Raw genomic sequence first — 20119 nt, 5'->3', positions numbered from 1 at the left:
ATGGCAACAACATGTAATGGAATATTGGTGGGAAGGTTCAACCTCTGCTGCCATGCCACCAACATCCACCTCTGATGCTGTGGGCCAACATAATAAAATAGGAGGCATTATTTTCAGAGCAGCCCTTGTATGTATATATTCAGTATCAATTGAAGCCTCATGAGATAATGATTACATGGTCAAAATAAATATCTTGATAAACCTCTTCCCTCTTAAAATAAGGGGGGTGGAAAGTCCAGACAGGATGGCTCCTGCGTTGGTGAGGACCATCACAAGTGCCTAGAAGTCAGCAGAGGGACAGAGACTGATACCTGCTGAGTGTCTATAGCACACGCACTAAATACAAACAATGGGCAGATAAGCAGTCTTTCTCATCTAAACCAATTTTTGAAACTACTAATGCCACCCATAAAATGTATGCATACATCATAGCCATTCCCCTTCCTTTCTCCCAGTCACTCTCTAACCTAGTTCTTCAATCAAAATAATGAGAATAATTAGAAGCAAACCTAAAACAAGTCCTTTGGATCAATTTCTTTGCTTTCTCCAACATTATAACACAAAAAATACATCTGAGCAAAAACAATATCGGTGCTGTGTGGATATAAATGCTATGGTTTAAAAATAGCAGTATTTCATACTTTTACAGGAAAAAAAAAGCCACTATGGAGAAACAATAACATTGAAAATCTATTTGAAGGCTAAAATATGGTGCTTTATTAGCAAAAGTGAACTTTCCAATTCATAATATGGATCAGGTAGACCACCAATGTGACACCACCATATGAGTTTTAGACTTTTTGCATACAGCATTCTACATAGAACTGCTCTGTTCAACAAATCTGTACCTGCTGAGTGAAATAAAATTGACTTATGGAAATATTTATTAGTCATATAATTTTGTTACAGTTCTTTTAACTATAGGATAAAGCTATCTGATTAATTAAGACAGAAGAGAATTTTCTATATTACAGTTCATTTAAACTCTGCCGGGTTGCATTAAGGCATGATCTACATTCAGAGCCCCTAAAGAGAAGTGAAGAGATACAATCAGCAAAAATTACACTGGAAGTATTTAATGTAAATTGTATTACTCTGTTGCTGTTGCTGCATGCAATATTAATTATGTTTAAAAATAAGTTTTACTAAACTGCTCATTGCCCATTAAATATTAATCATGAATATAGAAATTAACCTCTGGGGCTATCAGTGGCTAATTAGCCAGGGCAGAGTACTGTGTTAATGTGGATATTCTTCTTTTGGTACCTGAGATAGTTCAGTCAGAGCTGGCTTGTGTCTATCTGCATAAGACTGCATTGAAGCCATGCAGACATGGCTCAGAATGGCAGACAGAAAAATTGCTATATGATCATTTACACTGCTAAGGAAATTCTCCCCGCTGTGTTTTATGAACCTGTAGATATTTGAAAACAAAAATAGCTTTCATTTCTGTGAGAACTATTTTCAATATTACATTCCCACAATGTTAGGCATAATGTTCAGAAGAAAATATGTTAACATTTGGCAAACTAGAAATCCTCTCCAGTTAGACACCATTTTCCATTTGTTGTTCAGGAGAAAGTCTGGCAAATGCATACTAAAAAGTCTATTTTGTATCCTTTAAATCATACTACACTACAGCTGAAAGCATGAAGCTGTCTTGATCTGAAGTTCAGCATTTCATACACATCACTGGTACTTTGATAAGAACACATCATATTTAAGGTTGTTGAAATAAGAATTTGATCTTAACACTTCAACAGCTACAAAGACAACATTATTTTTTCCATTTTGAGAAAAAAAAAAGTGAAATTGATTGGAAAATAAGCAATCTGGCTATTAAATGTAAAGTAGAAAGCTTTCATTCACTAGGATTCCTTGGGCACTGATTCAGTTTTTTAGAGATTATGTTAGCTATTTAGTCTGGTCTGAAATGGTGCATGATGCAAACCCAATGTAGTTGAGAGTGCCTTTGAAGAGTCCAGTGGGTAATGTCTCCTCAGCCCATACCTAACACACAGTCAACACTGAATTTAGACTACAATTTTACAGCAGGAAGCAAACAAGAGCACTGCTATATCTTCAAAAACATCTAGTAGATTCACTGCAAATGGGAATTTGGGAATCTAGATTCTCCTCCAGTCCAACTGTTCTTTTTGCTCCTCAGGCAAGTTGCTAAGTACTGCATCCCCACGTCAGACAACTATGAAGAAAGGAATGGGAATCAGCGAGAAGTGAATTCTATAGTCAAACACAGGGCATGCTCTCTTAAGGATGAGTCCTAAGCTCTGCTCTCTTTTCTTACACGTCTATGCCTTTTGCATTAAAAAGATACTTGAACAAATTGTACGAGTATTCTTACAGCAGAAACTGAAACAGAGGATTCATAAATACTGGAGGCATCTACTCTGCGGCACTGAGTTTAGGCTCTTGTTTGTGATTTCTTGTTTCCTAGCACATGATGAATTTGTCCTAGGGTTTTTTTTTTGTTTGTTTGTTTGTTTTTAATCTTAAGAAGATGCCTCCTGGAGGTCACCAGAGCAACTTTCCATAGTTTGCCCCACTTGCGTTGACTATGCATAGAGCCTCAGCACCTATGGTAGAAGCTTAAAACCACACGTCAATCACTCCCTGATTATGCACTGCAACAGCTGAGTGGAGCACTCAAGAGCAGACCATATGGCCCAAAGCAATCCGCCCAAAAACACTAAAGAAGCTTTTGGTATAACCAAGAATAAAAGCATGCGCACATGAGCTTCTGCCTGTTTCTTTGACTGTATCTCCCTTTATAAAATTCTTTGTGTAAATTTATGCTTTGTTACAACAAAGGAAAAAGCTGCATGACAGCAGTAGAATTCAGACTGAGGAAAAGAATATGGACAAAATCTGCATGATTTCTAAAAAGAATAAATCCAAATTCTTTTAAAAGTTATTTATTTGTTACTCTTTTACAATGACAGAACATCACTATGATCTGTTCTATTTCACTGACTAGTGAACTGTAAAACAGAGTAATTATATTGGATGGAGACTATGGAAGCGTGGAAAACAGTATATTGAAACCAGACGAGTTCTTATTTTGCATATCTAGCCTTAATTAGAGCAGTAAATGCTTCTTCTGAAGTCTATCAAATGCAATATCACAGTAGTTACATAACAAACTCATTACCATCTTCCAATTATAAATAACCCTATGATTATTAATATTGAGAAATTCTAACATCTACATGGCTTGCAGCAAAGCTCTGAAAAATTGCAAAGGAAAATCTTGCTCCAAATGAGTATTTATTTATTTATTTATTTTGAAGATCCTAATGTTTGAGAATTAGGTTCCATTAATCACCATCAACATCTAAAAACACCATTTTCTATCTTCTGCTAACTTTTGATAGCAGGCCAAAAATTATTGACAGAAGCGTACTATGGAGAGACCTACAGGGCAGCAAAACTAGAAAAGCAAATAATACTCTGGCAACAACTTCAGCTGTCAGAAAAACTTGAGACAGAACAGTACTATCAGGGTTTGGCTCCAGCTTCCAACCGTGGGGTTAAATGTCCTCATCTCCTTTGAGAAACCATCTGAGACAAGAACCTCTCAGACATCCAGATTTGGGGGACTGAAAACTGTGCCTCTGCTCTCAGGAGGTGTTCCCAATCATGCTGGCTTATACTTAGTTTGTGTCAATCATCATACCACTCCTGCACCAAACAAGTACTGGAACAAGTGTGCCAACAACAACGTCATCTCTGATCACGTTCTGATAGCTCTTGCTCTACCAATTACATCAAGCTCCGCATTTGTTAGAGAGCTTGCAGATGTGAATGGGGTTCATGCATCACAGGAGAGACTGACCCTTCCCCAGCCTGCTAAACACAGTATTAGTAAGTATTAAAAATCCAATAAACAGGGCACACTACAAGGATCATAGCATCATGAAAGAAAAACAGTACTTAGTCTGCCTACAGAAATCTGGAAGACAGCTATGGATAAGTAGGATCTGTGGGTACTCAACTACTGTATTCACATGGACAAAGATGGTGCTCCCCGTGTTCTTTCTGCTTTCCATGACTTACAGATATAAGTAACATCTACATATGTACATATATTCCAAACCTGCCTAACTGAAAGCATAAGAAACCGAGTATTATTGAGTATGTTTCTCTGTTTGTGAGGAAAAAAACTTAGTATGATGGTACCAGAAAGTCTGAGTGTAATCTAGAAAACAGTTAGGAAACAGACACTGAAATAAATAAATCTCATCAATGTTAGCCCTTCAAAAACAGACATGCAAAATGTTTCACAACTTAAGAAGTTAATAGCAGGCAATCTTTAAAAGGCATATAAGAATGTAGACCTTTTTTCCCTCAGCTCACCTCCTCATACACTTGCTTGGCATTGCTGTTATCTCCTATCAAGAGGTAACCAACGCCAAGATCATTCTTGAGTGACGTATCACTGGGAAACAGATGAACTAGTTTCTGTAGTGTAATCAGCGAACTTCTCATGCGACCTAATTTTATTGAACAAGACTTCATTACAACAGGGGATACAAGTAATAGTAGTAAGATGCACAGCATCTAAGGAAACACACATCAGACCCAGATATCCCATTTTCACTAAAGATCACTATGCAGAACTTCATAAAAGGCTTATGCAGACAGCAGTATATTCAGCTGCTTGGTAGTCACAGCAAGTATAGCTATACAAGGAAGACTTTAGGAAATCACTGAGAATACATATCATGCAGTGTTATGGTGGCCTCTAGTGGAGAACAGTTCACAGTGTAGCTCTAACACTAAGTTTCAGTTGGTCTTTCATACGTAGATATCTAAGTGCTTAATAAAACCTGGTAACCATATCAAAATAAACTTTGTCTTAATTAACTGAAGTAACTAAACACATTTTGAAATGCTAAGCAGTTCTACTGAAAGTAACTATGCTTCACATGTATAAAATTATGTACAATTAAATTGACTTCCTAAATGAGGTCTTACTGAAGAATAGCAAGATCAGAATAAGCTGACATTAAAACCTAGTCCACGGGAACAGAGCTCTTCTCACACTGAATTCTGTTGTTCTTCATGATCAAAACAACACAGAACTGAGATCTAAATTTTTGGATGGATTTATTATGTTTTAGTACTCCATTTTTAGCATTCCAGCTTCAGATTTTTACTCTCTGATAAACATAAAACAAGTCTGGCTCATTTTGACGGGGCATTATACTATGAGAACATTCTTAACAGGCAGCTTTTCAGTCTACATCTGGACATCCAAAACTGACACAGTGAAAACTGTAATCCATTAGAAAGTGGACTTTCAAGAGGTCATGTTGGACATCCCTTTGCTTCTGACGTAAAATAATTGAAAAATTTGTGGTTTGTAAATTTTATTGGTGATATTGTGACCATCAGGACCAAGTCTTCCTATTTTTTTCTTAAAAGAAAACAGGAATGCAAACTAAATATATGAGAAAAATATGAAATTCAAGTATCAGTAGGCAAAGTCAGCCTACTTTACTAAAGGCAAGAAAGGGATGCATAAGCAACCTGTATAAAAGGATACCCATATGAGACAGTTTAGTGCCTTAAAATGTTACAGTCTTCTCCTGAAGTAATGAATATAGTTCTCCTCTACTTTTATTGAGTTGTAGCTGTTAAATAGCAAATGTGGTTTTGTTTTTCAAACTATAAGCTAGTTCGTTCACTATTTACATTTTTTCAAAGTGGGATTAATAGCATCAGGTGTGGAGATTCAGAATGCTTCACAATTATTGGCCTGAGAGTCATTGCCACTCATAATTCGGTCTGAGAATTAATAATGAGCAAACTCAAATAATGTTACCATAACATAAGTGAAATTTTGTGATGACAAAGATAGACAATTACTATTTCCTGATAGCATGTTAACAGTTTCCATAGACTTTTTATCTTTATAAAACAACATAAATACATTTTTATACTCTTTTATATATGGTTTAGGTTATAGAATACACTATTAATACACCTTCAATGAAAAACAAGGATTTCCAAATTGTCAAAGGGAGAAAAGCTTTATGAGTTAACACATCCTCCAGTTCAATTTTGTTCTTCTCTATCTTTGCTGAAAGTTTATTTGGGCATATGTTTACTTCATTTACAACATTTATTTATCTGAGGTTTCTATCTCTGGTAGAAAAGGAATGTTTTTTTTCTTTTGCTCAAGAATTTTTTTTTTTTAACTATTTCCTATCATAGGCTTGCATGGCATCTTGTGCATTGATGCCTGCAAGGCACTATTGTTGTAGAAGCAGCATAAACTAGGTTAGTGGAAAAATCTTTAAGATTTCTAAGGATTTTTCATTTGTCCTAATGAAAATTCAATGGAATTTGCACTGTTAAATCCTTAGTGATCTTCTGAATCACACAACATCCACAAATTTTACACCATCCTCAAATCTTACCAAGGAACTGCTGCCTGTCAGCTTCTCGTTTCAAGCTCAGTTTTATCAGATCTGAAGGGACATTTGGCAGACTAACCACCTCATCATAGGTGTTGATGGCTTTTTGCAGCATCTCATTACTTCTCATTTTCTCAGCTAAGTCATCTTCAGACTAGAGAGAATCACAAAACTATTATTAGAACACATAATAACACAATCTTTTTTTAAAACAATTTTATTTTCTTTAAAGGCAAACTATGTAATTGTTAGATTATAGGAATAATTTTAAAATTATATTTATTTCATACAATTTACACGTAACAGTGAGAAATGTATTTGGTTGAGTTTTGTGATAAGGTAGATTAGAAGGACTACTAATTCTTCTTTCATGCAAACTGTATGAAAATGAAAGAACATTTATACCTAAAAAATACCACTTCATGACCACTGTATACATTAGCATACTTTTTTGGTTAATATTTGCAGAGGTCACAATTTCTGCTTTTGAAAAGAAAAATCTGTTCTAACAGTGTGGAGGAAATGTAAATTGTTTCCTACAGATTAATTTTATACTAAGTCTCATGCTAATGGTAACACACAGACCAAAACATACTAACAAATATTTCTTTCATACGTTCTGACAAATTTACTTAGAAATTTCTTAGAAAAAATAATTAAGAATTTACTTCACTCTCACATGTCTTGAAGTAATATCTATGACCTAACTCTTACTTAAATTACTTCATCATGTTCAGGAGTAGGCCAAAGGATATATGAGATTTCTACTGTGAAATTACAGCTTCAATAAAGCCAGTGGGAGCTACTACTCAAGTCACCTGTGGAATATCATTTTTATAATTTGTTTCCACAGCTGTATCTCAAGTCATGAATTTTTAATGAATTGTTTTGCACTACTTATTCAAAAGCATACATTCTCACGTGATTAAATCATTCTTCCTAAATGCTTCCATTTTTATTGGCTGAAGTCAACTAGCAGAGCAAGGTGTAGATGCATCACAAGCACTGATAAAACAGAAGCTCTTATTGCTCAATCCATTGCTGTATTGATCACACACATCAATTTAAACAACTTCGACTATGCTAGCTGTAGTAATTAGTTAATATCTAGAATCTTTGCTCTTCTGACCATTACTTTTTTTTCCTCAGGCTCTCTTGAAATTGAATATGGAGAATACCATAAAACACAGTTTCTTTGTCCAGTACATATTCAGTTGTTTTCAGAGATTAAAAAAAAAAACATCTTCAATGTAACATCTCATTAAACTCACCAATACACATGCTTTAAGTCATTATAAGGTTTAAGATCTGTCGATCTGTCTACTCTTCTTTTCACCCCTAAAGATGTCAACTGTTTCTGCAGAATATTTTTCATCCGGCCTAAGTGCAATTAAATCAAGGCTTACTCAAACTTCTAAAAACACTAATTTGAGAGAAAAATGTTGACATTTAAATCTATTAAAAGATGGAGAAGAGTGAATCTTCACGCTTTATTGCAGCGAAAATCTATAAAATTAGCATATTGGTTCATGGTTCACAGATAAGGCAGAGTACTCTCACAGTGAACTCCTGGGCTTCATATTTACTCTTCCCTGAGATTTTACTTTTAGCTAGCAATGAGAAATAGCAAATTTGAATGTATTGTGTTGGCATAAGTATCCATTGTGAAGTGGTTACAGGGTAAATCCTCAGAATAATCCATCTGTCACTGATGCCCCCAGTTTTCTCAGTCTTTTTAAACAGCTGCATTTTATACATATTTGATTCAATAAGATAGTCATTGGTCATGTCAACGCAAGTGCTCAGTAAAAAGACTTGTATGAGTCTACAAAACAATACTGAAAAATGGAAATTAATTTATAGTTGTCTTTATACATTCCCAAAAAATGCTTGTTCATTATGAGTTCAATATTGATCTGAAGGTCTGTCTCATCTTTATTAAAGTGGTAGGTGGTGACTACAAATTGCTGTAAAGGAATGAATGAAGTTGCATCACTGGGGAGAACTCTTCACAAGCTCTCTTCTATGATCTGTCCTCCTCCCTGAAATCAGTGAGCTTATGAGGACGAGAATTACATTTTCTTAGATATAATGATTAGATTCATTAACAAGACAAATCTTAAAAGCATAACCCAACTCCTTTTAGTCCATTACATCTTGTGTTACATTTCTGAGGCAAAGTTTTGATTAGGGAAGGAGCTGCAGGATGGTCTCAGAGCAATGCCCAGCAGCTGCCCCAAGTCAGATAATTGTTTCCTCTGAGACACTCAACATGGCTCAAAAAACCTCTTATTTTCCAATGTTTTTTGTGTGTGTGTGGGATGGTGGAGAGAAGAATGCCTAAAACACAACTTCTTCCACAAGAAAAAGCTAATTAAGCCTCTTTGTCTACAATATTTTTTGCTGTTCTTCATCCTTTATATATTCTTTACCACTTTATGGAAACTTCACATTTTATTTTTGTGTTATTGACAATGCTTCCCACTGGATGATGAAGAAAAGCTTATGAAGTAACTGGGGAAGGATAAAATACTGGAATGGGTATGGTCTGACACTTCATGTAACGTTTTTCCTTAGAAAAAATTTACAAAATTATAAATAAAATCTGAATGGGATCTAGAGTTCCACTGTTAGAAAATATGTATGGTTTGCTTGTTTTTAAAACACTTATGACTTTTAATTCCCTTATTTATGTACCTGTGCTTTTCCATATCTTGCTCGTGGACTTTCAGGATATTGATTCACCAATGCTTCAAAGGCTCTTAGAGCTTCTTCAACTTTTCCCTGGAAGGTAGAGAATTTTATCAACATTTATATCTAATAAAAATGCTGAAGGCTCTATGGCCTAATAGCAAATTGGTTTCCACAAGTTAAAACAAAAAAATATACAAAATCCAGACAGTGAATCAACAATTTTCATTCACATTTTTGATGGGATTACTTTCTTGTTTAGGAGAAATCATTGTCATTATTTACAAATGGTTAAAGCTAATAACATTGGTTATACTGCTGCTACATCCAACTCTTACAGATTTACAAATGGTTTATTATGCATCGCTGTCCTGCTATCCTCAAATATTACATGCATCTGATTTATCACTAAATTTACCCTGTTTCCTATAAGACAAGCATGACTGTTTGCAATTTAACAGGACTCATATAGGAAAACAGACAGCAAATTGATACCATAGGCTTATCAGAATTATCAGAAATCAGCACATACATGTTTTGAATTTTTGTATTTCAACATGTAAACAAGGTCCCTAGTGAAGAGCAGCAGTAGAAGCACCCTGATGCTCGGGCTCTCTGTATAGTATCCCTACCACAGATTTGCAGCCCCTGTGGGGGTGCACGGATGGCAAAGTAAATCAAAATCTGCAGTCAGTCCTCTGAAAAATCAAGACTTATCTATATCTGCAATGATTAAAATGCTGTACTGTGCTGACAGTGGCGTACCTCCTCATTGTTCTGTCCTCTCAACTGACCGAAAAGAACAGAACAAAGACCTGCAGTTCCTCTCCACACTCTTTATTCAAGTTTTTAAAATTTAAAACTACCAAAATTGATTGACTGATGTTATGGTCTTTGTCAATGGAGTGAAGCAGATGTTTCTGCTTCATGCTCTAAGCTGTATGGCAGCAGAGACATTTCTGGGATGCAGTGCAGAAGTCTAGCAGGAACTACACCTCTGACAAAGTCTTTCACCTAATTCTCATGCAGCACATGAACCCATACCAAGAGAGACATATTAACATGCTTCTGTTATCTAAGCTCTCTGATAACAGCTGACCTCTGATAGGATAGATGTAATCCTCTTCCACGTGGTTAATTTAAACACTTTTTGATAATACAGATTCAACAGTTAAGCTACATGTTTTCACTATTAAAAGTGAACAAACACATGAATGGTCATATACATCATTTAAAAAAATAATAAACTATCTGACAGAAATTAGACTTGAAGTACCAACAGTCACCAAGCATTTAAAAGTAAGTCACACAAAAAGTAAGCTAAAAGCAATTCTCCATTTTTTTTCTTTTTTCTTTTTAAGTTAGCTGTTATACATATCCACCATTTAGACTCTGAGTGAAACATTCAAAGCTTACTTTTTTACGTAATTTTTCCGCAGCATCTAACTCAGCTTTAATGGTTTTATCAAACTTGTTTAAGAGCTTTGGCTTCTTCTTCTTTTTAACTAGAAAGCAAAAACATACAGTTTGTTACTACAGTCATATTTCACAGCAGTTGTTCTGAATAGCTTTAACTAGAATCTAGGACTGTATATTGAAGTGTGTATCTCCAAATGAAGCGGATTCAAAATACACTGAAAAGGAACTGATTTCATATTTATTAAAATCACAAAATCCTGCATGAGGAGCAATTGTCAGTCATTCAGACTGAATAACTCTGCACCCAAGTTTTTGATAAAAGCATTTTTCATCTTACACAGATGAGTATTTTTCCAAAGGAAGAAAAGAACAAGCTACGTTAATTTCTTCACATTTGTATGTTATTTTGAAAAATATATTTTAAAATGATTGGCATGTTCTGATAAAGTTGTGACTATATGTATCTATTTATTTATCTAAAACAATTAAGGGAAATGACAAAAATCACAGAATTACTCAGAACAGCAATGAAAAAAAAAACATGTAATCCAATTCCCTGCTGAAAAGAATTTCAACAGAGAATGTCAGAACTGGTACGTGTAAAGATAAAACCAAACACCATACAGATTAACATCACAAATATTCTGGATACACACTGCAAAGTATTTTGACATGTAATATTTTATTCTGTTTCATAAGTCTTCAGGTGTACTGTGTGGGGATGACAAGAACAGCCCCATGCTGCCAGAAGCTGTGCTTGTGATTCAGTTCATGACACATTCTCTACGAGACTCTGATCCTACAACTCAAGGAGACAAGTAATTTCAACTACGGAAAAAAACCTCAGAGGTTTTTTAGGTTAAGGTCTTTGTTAATGCTAAGCCAATACTGACTCAGCACTAAAGAGATTCATGAGTATGAACCGCTTCTGCATGAGGAAAAGGTTGATGACCACCTTTTGTGTAAGACTTACTGTCATGCTCAACCCTCAACTCAGATAATTAGCACGTAAATAACAATTTCACATTGAAAGAGTTTTTCTTACATTACCTTTATAAACTATTCTGCAGCATTGGTATGCACAATTAACTAGATGCTACTGCAATTAGGAGGCAGGGAAAGACATACATTCAAGCAAGGTTGAAGCTGTCCTACTAAATTTCACTTGCTTATTCAAAAAATGGTACAAAACTTTAAATATGAAGGTTCTATAAAGGAAAAATAATAAAGAAGAGATACATTAGTATAGTTATATCCCCACTGATCCTTGTTATGATAGAAGATGTTGTAATTTTCCAAGACAGTAGCTACCAGGAAAGTAAGAAAAGAAAAATGAAATACAAGGGTTTATTCTTTCTTCAGAATAAACCATCACATAGTCCACTTAAAAGTATTGAGTTTGTTCCACTAAACACTTTAAGGTTTCCTGGTACCTCACAACTTGAAAAAGCATTTCTAGCCAGGCACAGAACAATGTGCTTAAGGATATAATGGAACCACACTGATAGAAGAGAAACTTTCTCTTGAATGCTGCACAATTCACAGGAACCAGCTGTCTTTACAAGGATTACTCCACCCCAGGACCCAGACAGACGACCACATATGTCCAGAAGCTTCTGACATACTGTCATTAGGACAGAAAATAACTTTTTTTTCATTTCTAAAAGTGTTCCACCTCAGAAATACAATGGTAACTTGAAACCAAGATCCGACTTTCTCAAAAGTAATTCTGAATGAATGTAGGAGTACTGGCCCTAAAAGCCAATGAAAGCGAAACTCCCTAAGGGCTTTTCAGGTTGGTTGAGCTCATAGATGCTAACAGAAAGTGTAATTTGCTGTTACCAAGAAAACTGAGATATAGCAGTTCCACTGACTATAATTTAGGAGGCTTCCAGCTGGACATCACCATCATGCATACAGTTCCTGTTCTCTAAATAGGAGGCTGTGCATACAAAAAACTAAGAAACAACAAGCAAAAAAAAAAAAAAAGGTCAATTCTCAGTTCCGAAAGTACGAATAAAAATCTTTATCCAAAAGTGGTGAGTTGCACAGAAATCTTGTATTCAATAAGAAAGAAGACCTGTCTCACTAACTTTCAGTGTACACAGAAAGATGCCCAGCTGCTTGGTCCTTCTCAAGCTTAAACATGGCAACAGTGAGGTTTGTGTAAGGAAATGTAAAGAAGCTCTCCCATCCAAGGAGAAACTCCTACTGACCATAGAACTGTGCTTTCTGCAATGGCTCTGAGTTTACAAGGAGATGAGAGAAACAACTCAGAGTAAAGATTGAATGCACACTCTTAGGAATCTTTTGCCAAAGGAATGACATCTTTCCTCTCATGTCCAGTTTTGGTGACACATGGGATGAATCTTTTAGTCAACCTCCATTACCAAGAAGCTTTACTTTTCCATCTTCACTACAATTTCATAGCAACTTCAGACCTGCAGGAGACCAATATGAAAAGCTGGAAAGGAGCTACTAAAATAAATATTTTTCAGCTGCTAGGCACTAATATAACACAGTAAACATTATATAATGAGCAATTATTTTCATCTACTCCTACATTAAAGCATTCACCTGGGAGCTTTCAGTATAACCATCAAGCATTCCTCTCTATTAAGCAGATAGCCTGTTATCTCCCTGCAGGGGTATTTTAATAAATTATACATTGCCTCCTTCTAGTGTAATAATCCTTTAGCAGATGTGATCCAATATATTAAACTCAGTGTTACAAAGAAATAAACTTGTATGTTTTCAGAGGAAAAAACCATAAATCTGTAAATTATTGAAAAAAAGATGCAATAGATATATGTATATATAAAGAAATACACAATCTGGCTGATCTAGATCTGGTTAAGCCTGGAAATGGTGATGATTCTTACATATTTATCATACTACAGTCTTGCAAGAATAATACTGAGTGTTTCCAGTAATGGCTTTGGATGTAAGCATGCACTTGCTACCTAAGATTACTGTCATACAGCTGCTGAAGAATCCCTCAGAGAAAACAGTTTCCACTTTAACAGCAGTAATCTAAGAAGAACACTGATCACGTGCTACTTCCTTCTGTTGGAGAATAAACAAAGGGTAGTGTAGACAAGCAACCCCATTATCTCCCTCTAGTAAGACCAAAAGCAGTGACAATCCTTTTCTGTAAAGGATAATGAAATAACATTTGTAAAATAATGAATGCATTTCAGATACTCTAAGGCATCAAGTGAAAAATCTGCAGAAGTAACTACATGATTAAATGTGAATCAATCACTAATTTTTGAAGACTTGCTTAAAAATATTATGTGTTTAGTTGTTTGAGGTGGGGAACAACTTTTTACATCTGTACAGGCAAAAACAAGGTGGGGAAAAAAACTAGGAGTGAATGGTTTGCCTCACTGGAAGATTACATACCATAGCATAAAAAGTAGCTACATAATTTATTATTTTCATCTATCACCATAGTGAGGCCAAGGAATAAAAGGCTTGACACTGGTACAACAGAAAACTTGGCTTGAAAATCTGGAAGCAGTATCTATAAACACAGTGGAACAGATTTCTGAGGGTAGCTGTGGAATTTTCATCACTGGAAATTTCTAAGGAAAGGCTGCATAAGCATCTGCCAGAAATAACGAATATAGTCAGTAAGGCCACTAATCGGCAAAAGATACGAAGTAAGCTTCAAGATCCCACCTAATCTCATAGAATCACAGAACAGTTTGGGTTGGAAGGGACCTTTAAGGTCATCCAGTTCCAACCCTCCTGCTATAGGCAGGGACACCTCCCACTACAGCAGGAAGTCAAAGCCTCATCCAGCCTGGCCTTGAATGCCTCCAGGGAAGGGGCAACCACAACCTCACTGGGCAACCTGATTCAGTGTCTCACCATCTTCACATAAAATAATTTCTATCTAGTATCTAGTCTTAATCTACTCCATTCCATTTAAAACCATTTTCTACAGTTTCAATTGGTGCCAGGACTATAATTGCAGAGGCAACATCTCATTTGTCATTGAAGTTCCTACAGAAGCTGCCTGTGCCAGTCATCACACTAACATTACTCACAGCCCTACACTAGCAAAATACCAAAATTCAGAAGTGAATGTATCAACTGCAGACTTTTTTATTTTTATTTCTCTAACAATCACAAATGTATGTTCTGCAGCTTCTATTCATCTCTGTCCTCTTTCCTTTTCCTGTTATCAGATTTCTTCTTCCTTTTCTACACTTACTCAGAAGCTGTTCCTTGGTCTAGACCTGCAAATTCATCCCCAACTTGTTCTTACATACCAAGCTTCTTTCACACTCTTGGTGCTCATACCCTTCTTCAAAGGTCTCTACCCCTCAACTCTGCTTCATTTGATCCCTATTACTGACCATTAAGAACACCTTGAGAGTAGCCCTGCCAAAAAGGGCTTAGGGGTTCCAGTGGCTGAAAAATTTGACATGAACCAGAGGCATGCACTTGCAGCCCAGAAAGCCAACTGCATCCTGGGCTGCATCAATGGACTGTTGGCCAGAAGGGAGAGGACTGTCCCCTTCTATTCTGCCCTTGTGTGGCCCCAGCTGGAGTACTGCCCCCAGGCCTGTGGCCCTCAACACAAGAAATCAATGGAGCTGTTGGAGCAGGTCCAGAGGAGGGCCACAGTGATGATCAGAGGGCTGGAGCACCTCTCCTACGAAGACAGGCTGAGGGAACTAGGCTTGTTCAGCCTGCAGAAGAGAATGCTTTAGGGAGACTTCATTGCAGCCTTCCAGTATCTGAAGGGAGACTATAATTAGGAGGTAAATACACTTGTTGATGGTAGTAGGACAAAGGGGAATCATTTTAAGCTAAAGGAGGGGTAGATTTAGACTGGATGTCAGGGGGAAATTTTTCAGAGGGGCAGTGAGGAGCTGGCACAGGCTGCTCAGAGTGGTTGTGGATCCTCTGTCCCTGGAGGTGCTCAAGGCCAGGTTGGATGGGGCCCTGGGCAGCCTGATCTAGGGGCTGGCAACCTTGCCTGCATAATGGGAGGTTGGAGCTAGATGATTTTCAAGGTCCATTACAGACCAAGACTGTCTATGATTCATTTCAGGACCTGATCTTATGGAAAGGTCAAAGGACTACATTATCCTACATAACTGAGCAGAGTATAAGGCTTGAAATTGATGTAAAAATGCCAGGCAATTTAATTACTCTAGTGTGGTAAATGCATTCAAAGTAATATAATTACAAGGGAATAACAAACAAAACAAAACAAAAATAGAGTGATGATGACTATCACATGGCAAAAAATTGATTATATGTAGCTTTTAAGTTATTTCTGCCAGTTTGTTCTATATAACATAAGAAATTGACTTTTGTAATGGATTAAACTAATCCTCTTCTAGTCTCCACAGAAGGGAAAAAAGTCAGATCTCCATTTCAAACGTTCACCTGAATCACTAAATAATTAGTCAGGGTATGAAATGCCTTGTTATCCAGAAGGAGTGAACACTGCTGAACTAAGAGATCAGCCTGACATCTCAAAACAGTTAGTACTTAGCCAGAATGGGACCAAAAGGTTGAATACTATATAATTATCTTTCATGTTTAACATACCATTTTTTATCCTGAGGATACATCATGCACGTGGCATTTTAACAAAGAGTAAGTAGCAAAGGCTACTTCTGCCAATTCACCATATTAAATTATCAATAAAACTAAGGAAGCAATTTGCAAAGGTTTTCTTTTCTGAACTCCTGTGATATAAAATCAGCAATAACTCTCTTGGCAATGTGTGAATATGCATCTTAAAAGATGATATTAAATGCATCCTGGTGATTAGGCTCTACAGAAGTATTTCAGTGGATTTTGTGACCTTCTGTTTTAGTAACTCCTCTGCTCTCTACTCCCAGCCACTACTACCTTCCTTGTCCAAGGTACAAAGTTTCAGTTAAGGGCTGAAGGATGTACACAGAAAAGTCCACTACTTTTACCTAAAATTAAAAGTTTGCATACGCAGTTTTCTTCCTTCCTCACGCTTGGCCCTTGACATTAGACAAATAAGCTTCTGCAGTTGTGCTGTCCCTCAGCAGGGACTGGAAGGAGAATCTGATGAGATTCTCCTGTCATTATTCTGGTGTCTGTGAAGCTCATTAGGTGAGTTACAGATAGCGACAATGATCCACTTATTTTATGAGTCTTTTCAACTAAAACTTCAAAGGTATAAAACACAGTAAGTGCATCTAGACAATTTAAAGCCAGCACCACTACAATAATTAGAAGATCTTTCTAAACCATGCTCGAAGAACAGGCAAAATGTCTGTAATCAACTTATCAGGGAAAGCAATCAGACAGTAAAACACAGAGGCATTTTAGGGACTAATAAAGCTGTGAAAAAACTGTAATACATTGTCAACTCCGGTTATTCCAGAACAATTTTGTTTGCAGTAAAAAGTATTCTACAGGGTTTTCAGTCTGAAATTACTGTTGATTACATAATGTCAATCGTAAGAAACAATTGCAGAATGAGAATTTTATTTTTGGCACATATTTTCACCATTCACTGCTCCTTATTACCATGAAGTCATTTGGCTACAATCAAAGATGAGATTCAAGCAACCATCTGACATGATCAAAAATAGTTTTTAGTGACCTTCTATACAAGACCACACAATAATGTCCTATGCATGTATAGTGTTCTATACATTTAATGTAGTGTAGTGTTATGCAGCGCTTTTGGACTTTGAAAATTGCATTTCTATAAAAGTGAAACATTGATCATTCTGACAGCAACTCATATTTGATACGTAGATATTTAATTACAGCCTGCAACTAAATAAATAGAAAGTATGTATATCCTTAATAATAGGGCTTTAATATAACTTGAGCTGACAGTGCTGTAGGCTAGTTAAACGAGCAAGTTCTGGTTAAGGTTGTTAATGGAGTTCAGGGTATACTGCATCTTAACCAACAGCAAAAGTTTACATTTAGCAAGAAGAATAGCATCCTATATACTCCATGAGTCACACAGATTAGAGCTCTACTGGTATCAGTGGAGTCCTACATAGCCTGTTCAAAAGGTACATCCTAGAGTAAACTGAGATGAATATCAAGCGACATTTCAGGCTACTTGTGGAATGACACTTTCTTAAGCCTGGCTTAAGTGTACCTATCCCTTACATGGCATAGCTTAGTGTCCCAATCCAATAGCATGCATTTGCACTTTTACATCAATTTTGAAAATTATAAATTATTTTGTAGTTATATACATTGACATTAAATGCATGAAAGAAACAGATTCATTGCTTAAAACTAAGTCAGTTTGGACATCCAATTTTAATCAGCATGAGTAAATATTCATAACATGCCAGTGTAAGCCTAAGCAGGAAAGTGAAACTCCTTACTTAAAGTTTTGTTGGCTTTGCAATAAAATACAACTAAAACTACACCATCTGGAAATTGGTATAGTACAATTGTGATACAGTACAACTCAGGATGTATATCTATGAAATATTTTAAATAATTATTTTTCAGGCACATCTAAAACATCTAACCTTTTCAGTTCCTTAATCGAAAGACTCATGACATTCTCATGGAAGAGATAAATAATCTTTCTCAATTTAATTGCACAGGGATAACTTGAAGTAGTAGCACACTACAAATGCATTTATTTGTTTATTTCTTTAGAGAAGTTTCAAGAGGCGTTCTGACTTAACACAGAAATTAGAAGGCAAAATTGATTTTAAAAATCTACTAATGTCCTTCTGGAATAAAGCCTAGAAAATTTATTTCATTCTTTAAGATAGCAACAAGTAAGTAATGATTTCTCATTCTGGATAATGGATTTTTCTTCCTTGTCAGAGATAAGTACCTAAAACGATCATCTCCTTCACAATACACATTTTTAAAATATTGTTTATCTTAACTCAAATTATGCCACACAAATGCTTCTGCAACTCAGTAGCCCAGCATCAACACTTTCCTTGGATGATATTGCTTATCTTCAGAAATGCATACTTTCACACACAGACAGATGTTAGGAAGATAGTAAGTAGCAAGTGGAAAAAGTAGGAGATGATAAAGTCTTTTTAATTCTTCTATACCTTTACATCCTAACAAACACCAGCTCTAAAATGTTTAAAATAAGCATACATGTATATATATATATGGAATTAATATACATAGAATGAACCACTAATGACCTAAGATCTACTCAGATTTGTAAATAGATTTTGTCACAGAAGGCCTTTTGGAGTTTGTACATACATTAAAATACAAATGCAAACTTGCATATAAATCTCTGAGCTCTGTCAAAATCACTTAAACAACCTCCCAAAGTAAGCCAAATATGATTTTGTAAGTTCCTGACTCTGGAGATCCAGTTTTTCTACACATACATACTCCAAGAAAACAATAAAATGGTTTGCCAGAAGCACACACTTAAAATACAAGCACGCAAACCCCCAAAAAGCTTGTCAAAAGATTAGAGAAGTTGAATTGCTAAGTAGCCACATAGAAAAAAATGAGAAAGGAATGAAAAAAGAGCAGCAGGCACCAGCAGAGTCCCTTTACCTTTCATTTAAAAGCAAGTACCTGTGGGAGGGATTATTCTGAGGGCCTTACCCTAATGAAAAGGATGCACGCACAGCCTGTACGACTTTTGTCTAAGGTCTGCTGGTATAGATACAAAGTGATGCAAACATTGAACGGAAGGACAGAGGTTGTGCAAAGCAATGTGGGAAGACTTGCAATGCTCATTAGCATCACTCATTTTTCTACCAAATCTGCTTCTGCCTATTCTCACTAGGCCAGACAAAAACCCTTACTGTGTAACACAGTGCTAAATTGGATTGCTTTCAGTGCTACCTGCTCTTTATAATGTATCAACTGTGGAGATTTACTGAGTTTGTTTTGCATGCAAAGATGGATATAACTGCCCTACATCACAGCTGCATCGCTTTAGACCTGTAATTTAACAGTCATTAATGCAAATAAAACTACAATAATTCAAGTTTTGTGACAGTACAACCCATCTGCACTGTCATCCACAGGTTGCTCCTATTTCCCTCAGATAGTTGGCACAATGAACTGAATGGTCTTGAAAGCTCTGACAGCCTCTCACCTCTCACTCAGATAGCCAAGCTGCATGGTGTAGCTGCAACTTCTGCAATGTCATGCTGGGAGCAGGACATTGCAGCTTTCCAGTTCTGAGACAGCAGGAGTTTTTAACAGCAGCCAATCACTTAGTAAGAGGGGAACAAAGTGGCTGTGAGTTCAAAATGACTCTCTGTTTACTTACAAACAAGTCCCACAAACTGTACTGTGCTATTAAGACAACAGCTCCACTCCATCAAGCAGCCTGGCCACCAGAGCGCACCCATTGCTCAGCAACAACCAATCCAACATCATGCTAATGTCTGAGCTGAAACCAGGATACCAGGAACATGCAGTGCAGTGCCAGTTCAAACGATGGCAAGTAATCGTATGCTTTTTTTGCCAGTACTGCCAAAATTGCAGAATTGCAGTCAGTGCCAACAAGCCAGAGAGTTTCACAAAAACAAGGTCACATAACCCATTATTTTTATGTTTCCAGTGTCTCTTTGTTTTCATGT

At 36.3% G+C, this 20119-nt stretch overlaps 1 protein-coding gene across 1 annotated transcript in view; it reads right to left on the bottom strand.

Annotated features, from left to right (window-relative positions):
* ASPH (aspartate beta-hydroxylase) overlaps positions 1–20119 on the bottom strand; it is a 104151-nt gene that overhangs the window by 24270 nt on the left and 59762 nt on the right. The window contains exons 18-21 of the mRNA XM_065751930.1: positions 10548–10636; positions 9138–9224; positions 6444–6594; positions 4375–4511 (exon numbers count right to left, since the gene is read on the bottom strand). Coding sequence (XP_065608002.1) covers positions 4375–4511; positions 6444–6594; positions 9138–9224; positions 10548–10636 — 464 coding nt within the window. The remainder of the gene's footprint in view (positions 1–4374; positions 4512–6443; positions 6595–9137; positions 9225–10547; positions 10637–20119) is intronic.

Source organism: Cyrtonyx montezumae, unplaced genomic scaffold, assembly GCF_038088225.1.
Source record: "Cyrtonyx montezumae isolate F1298 unplaced genomic scaffold, pur_monq_1.0 scaffold_8, whole genome shotgun sequence".
NCBI classification, from domain to species: domain Eukaryota; kingdom Metazoa; phylum Chordata; class Aves; order Galliformes; family Odontophoridae; genus Cyrtonyx; species Cyrtonyx montezumae.
Note: the sequence above shows the minus strand (reverse complement) of the source record. Positions and strands in the feature narration are given on the sequence as shown.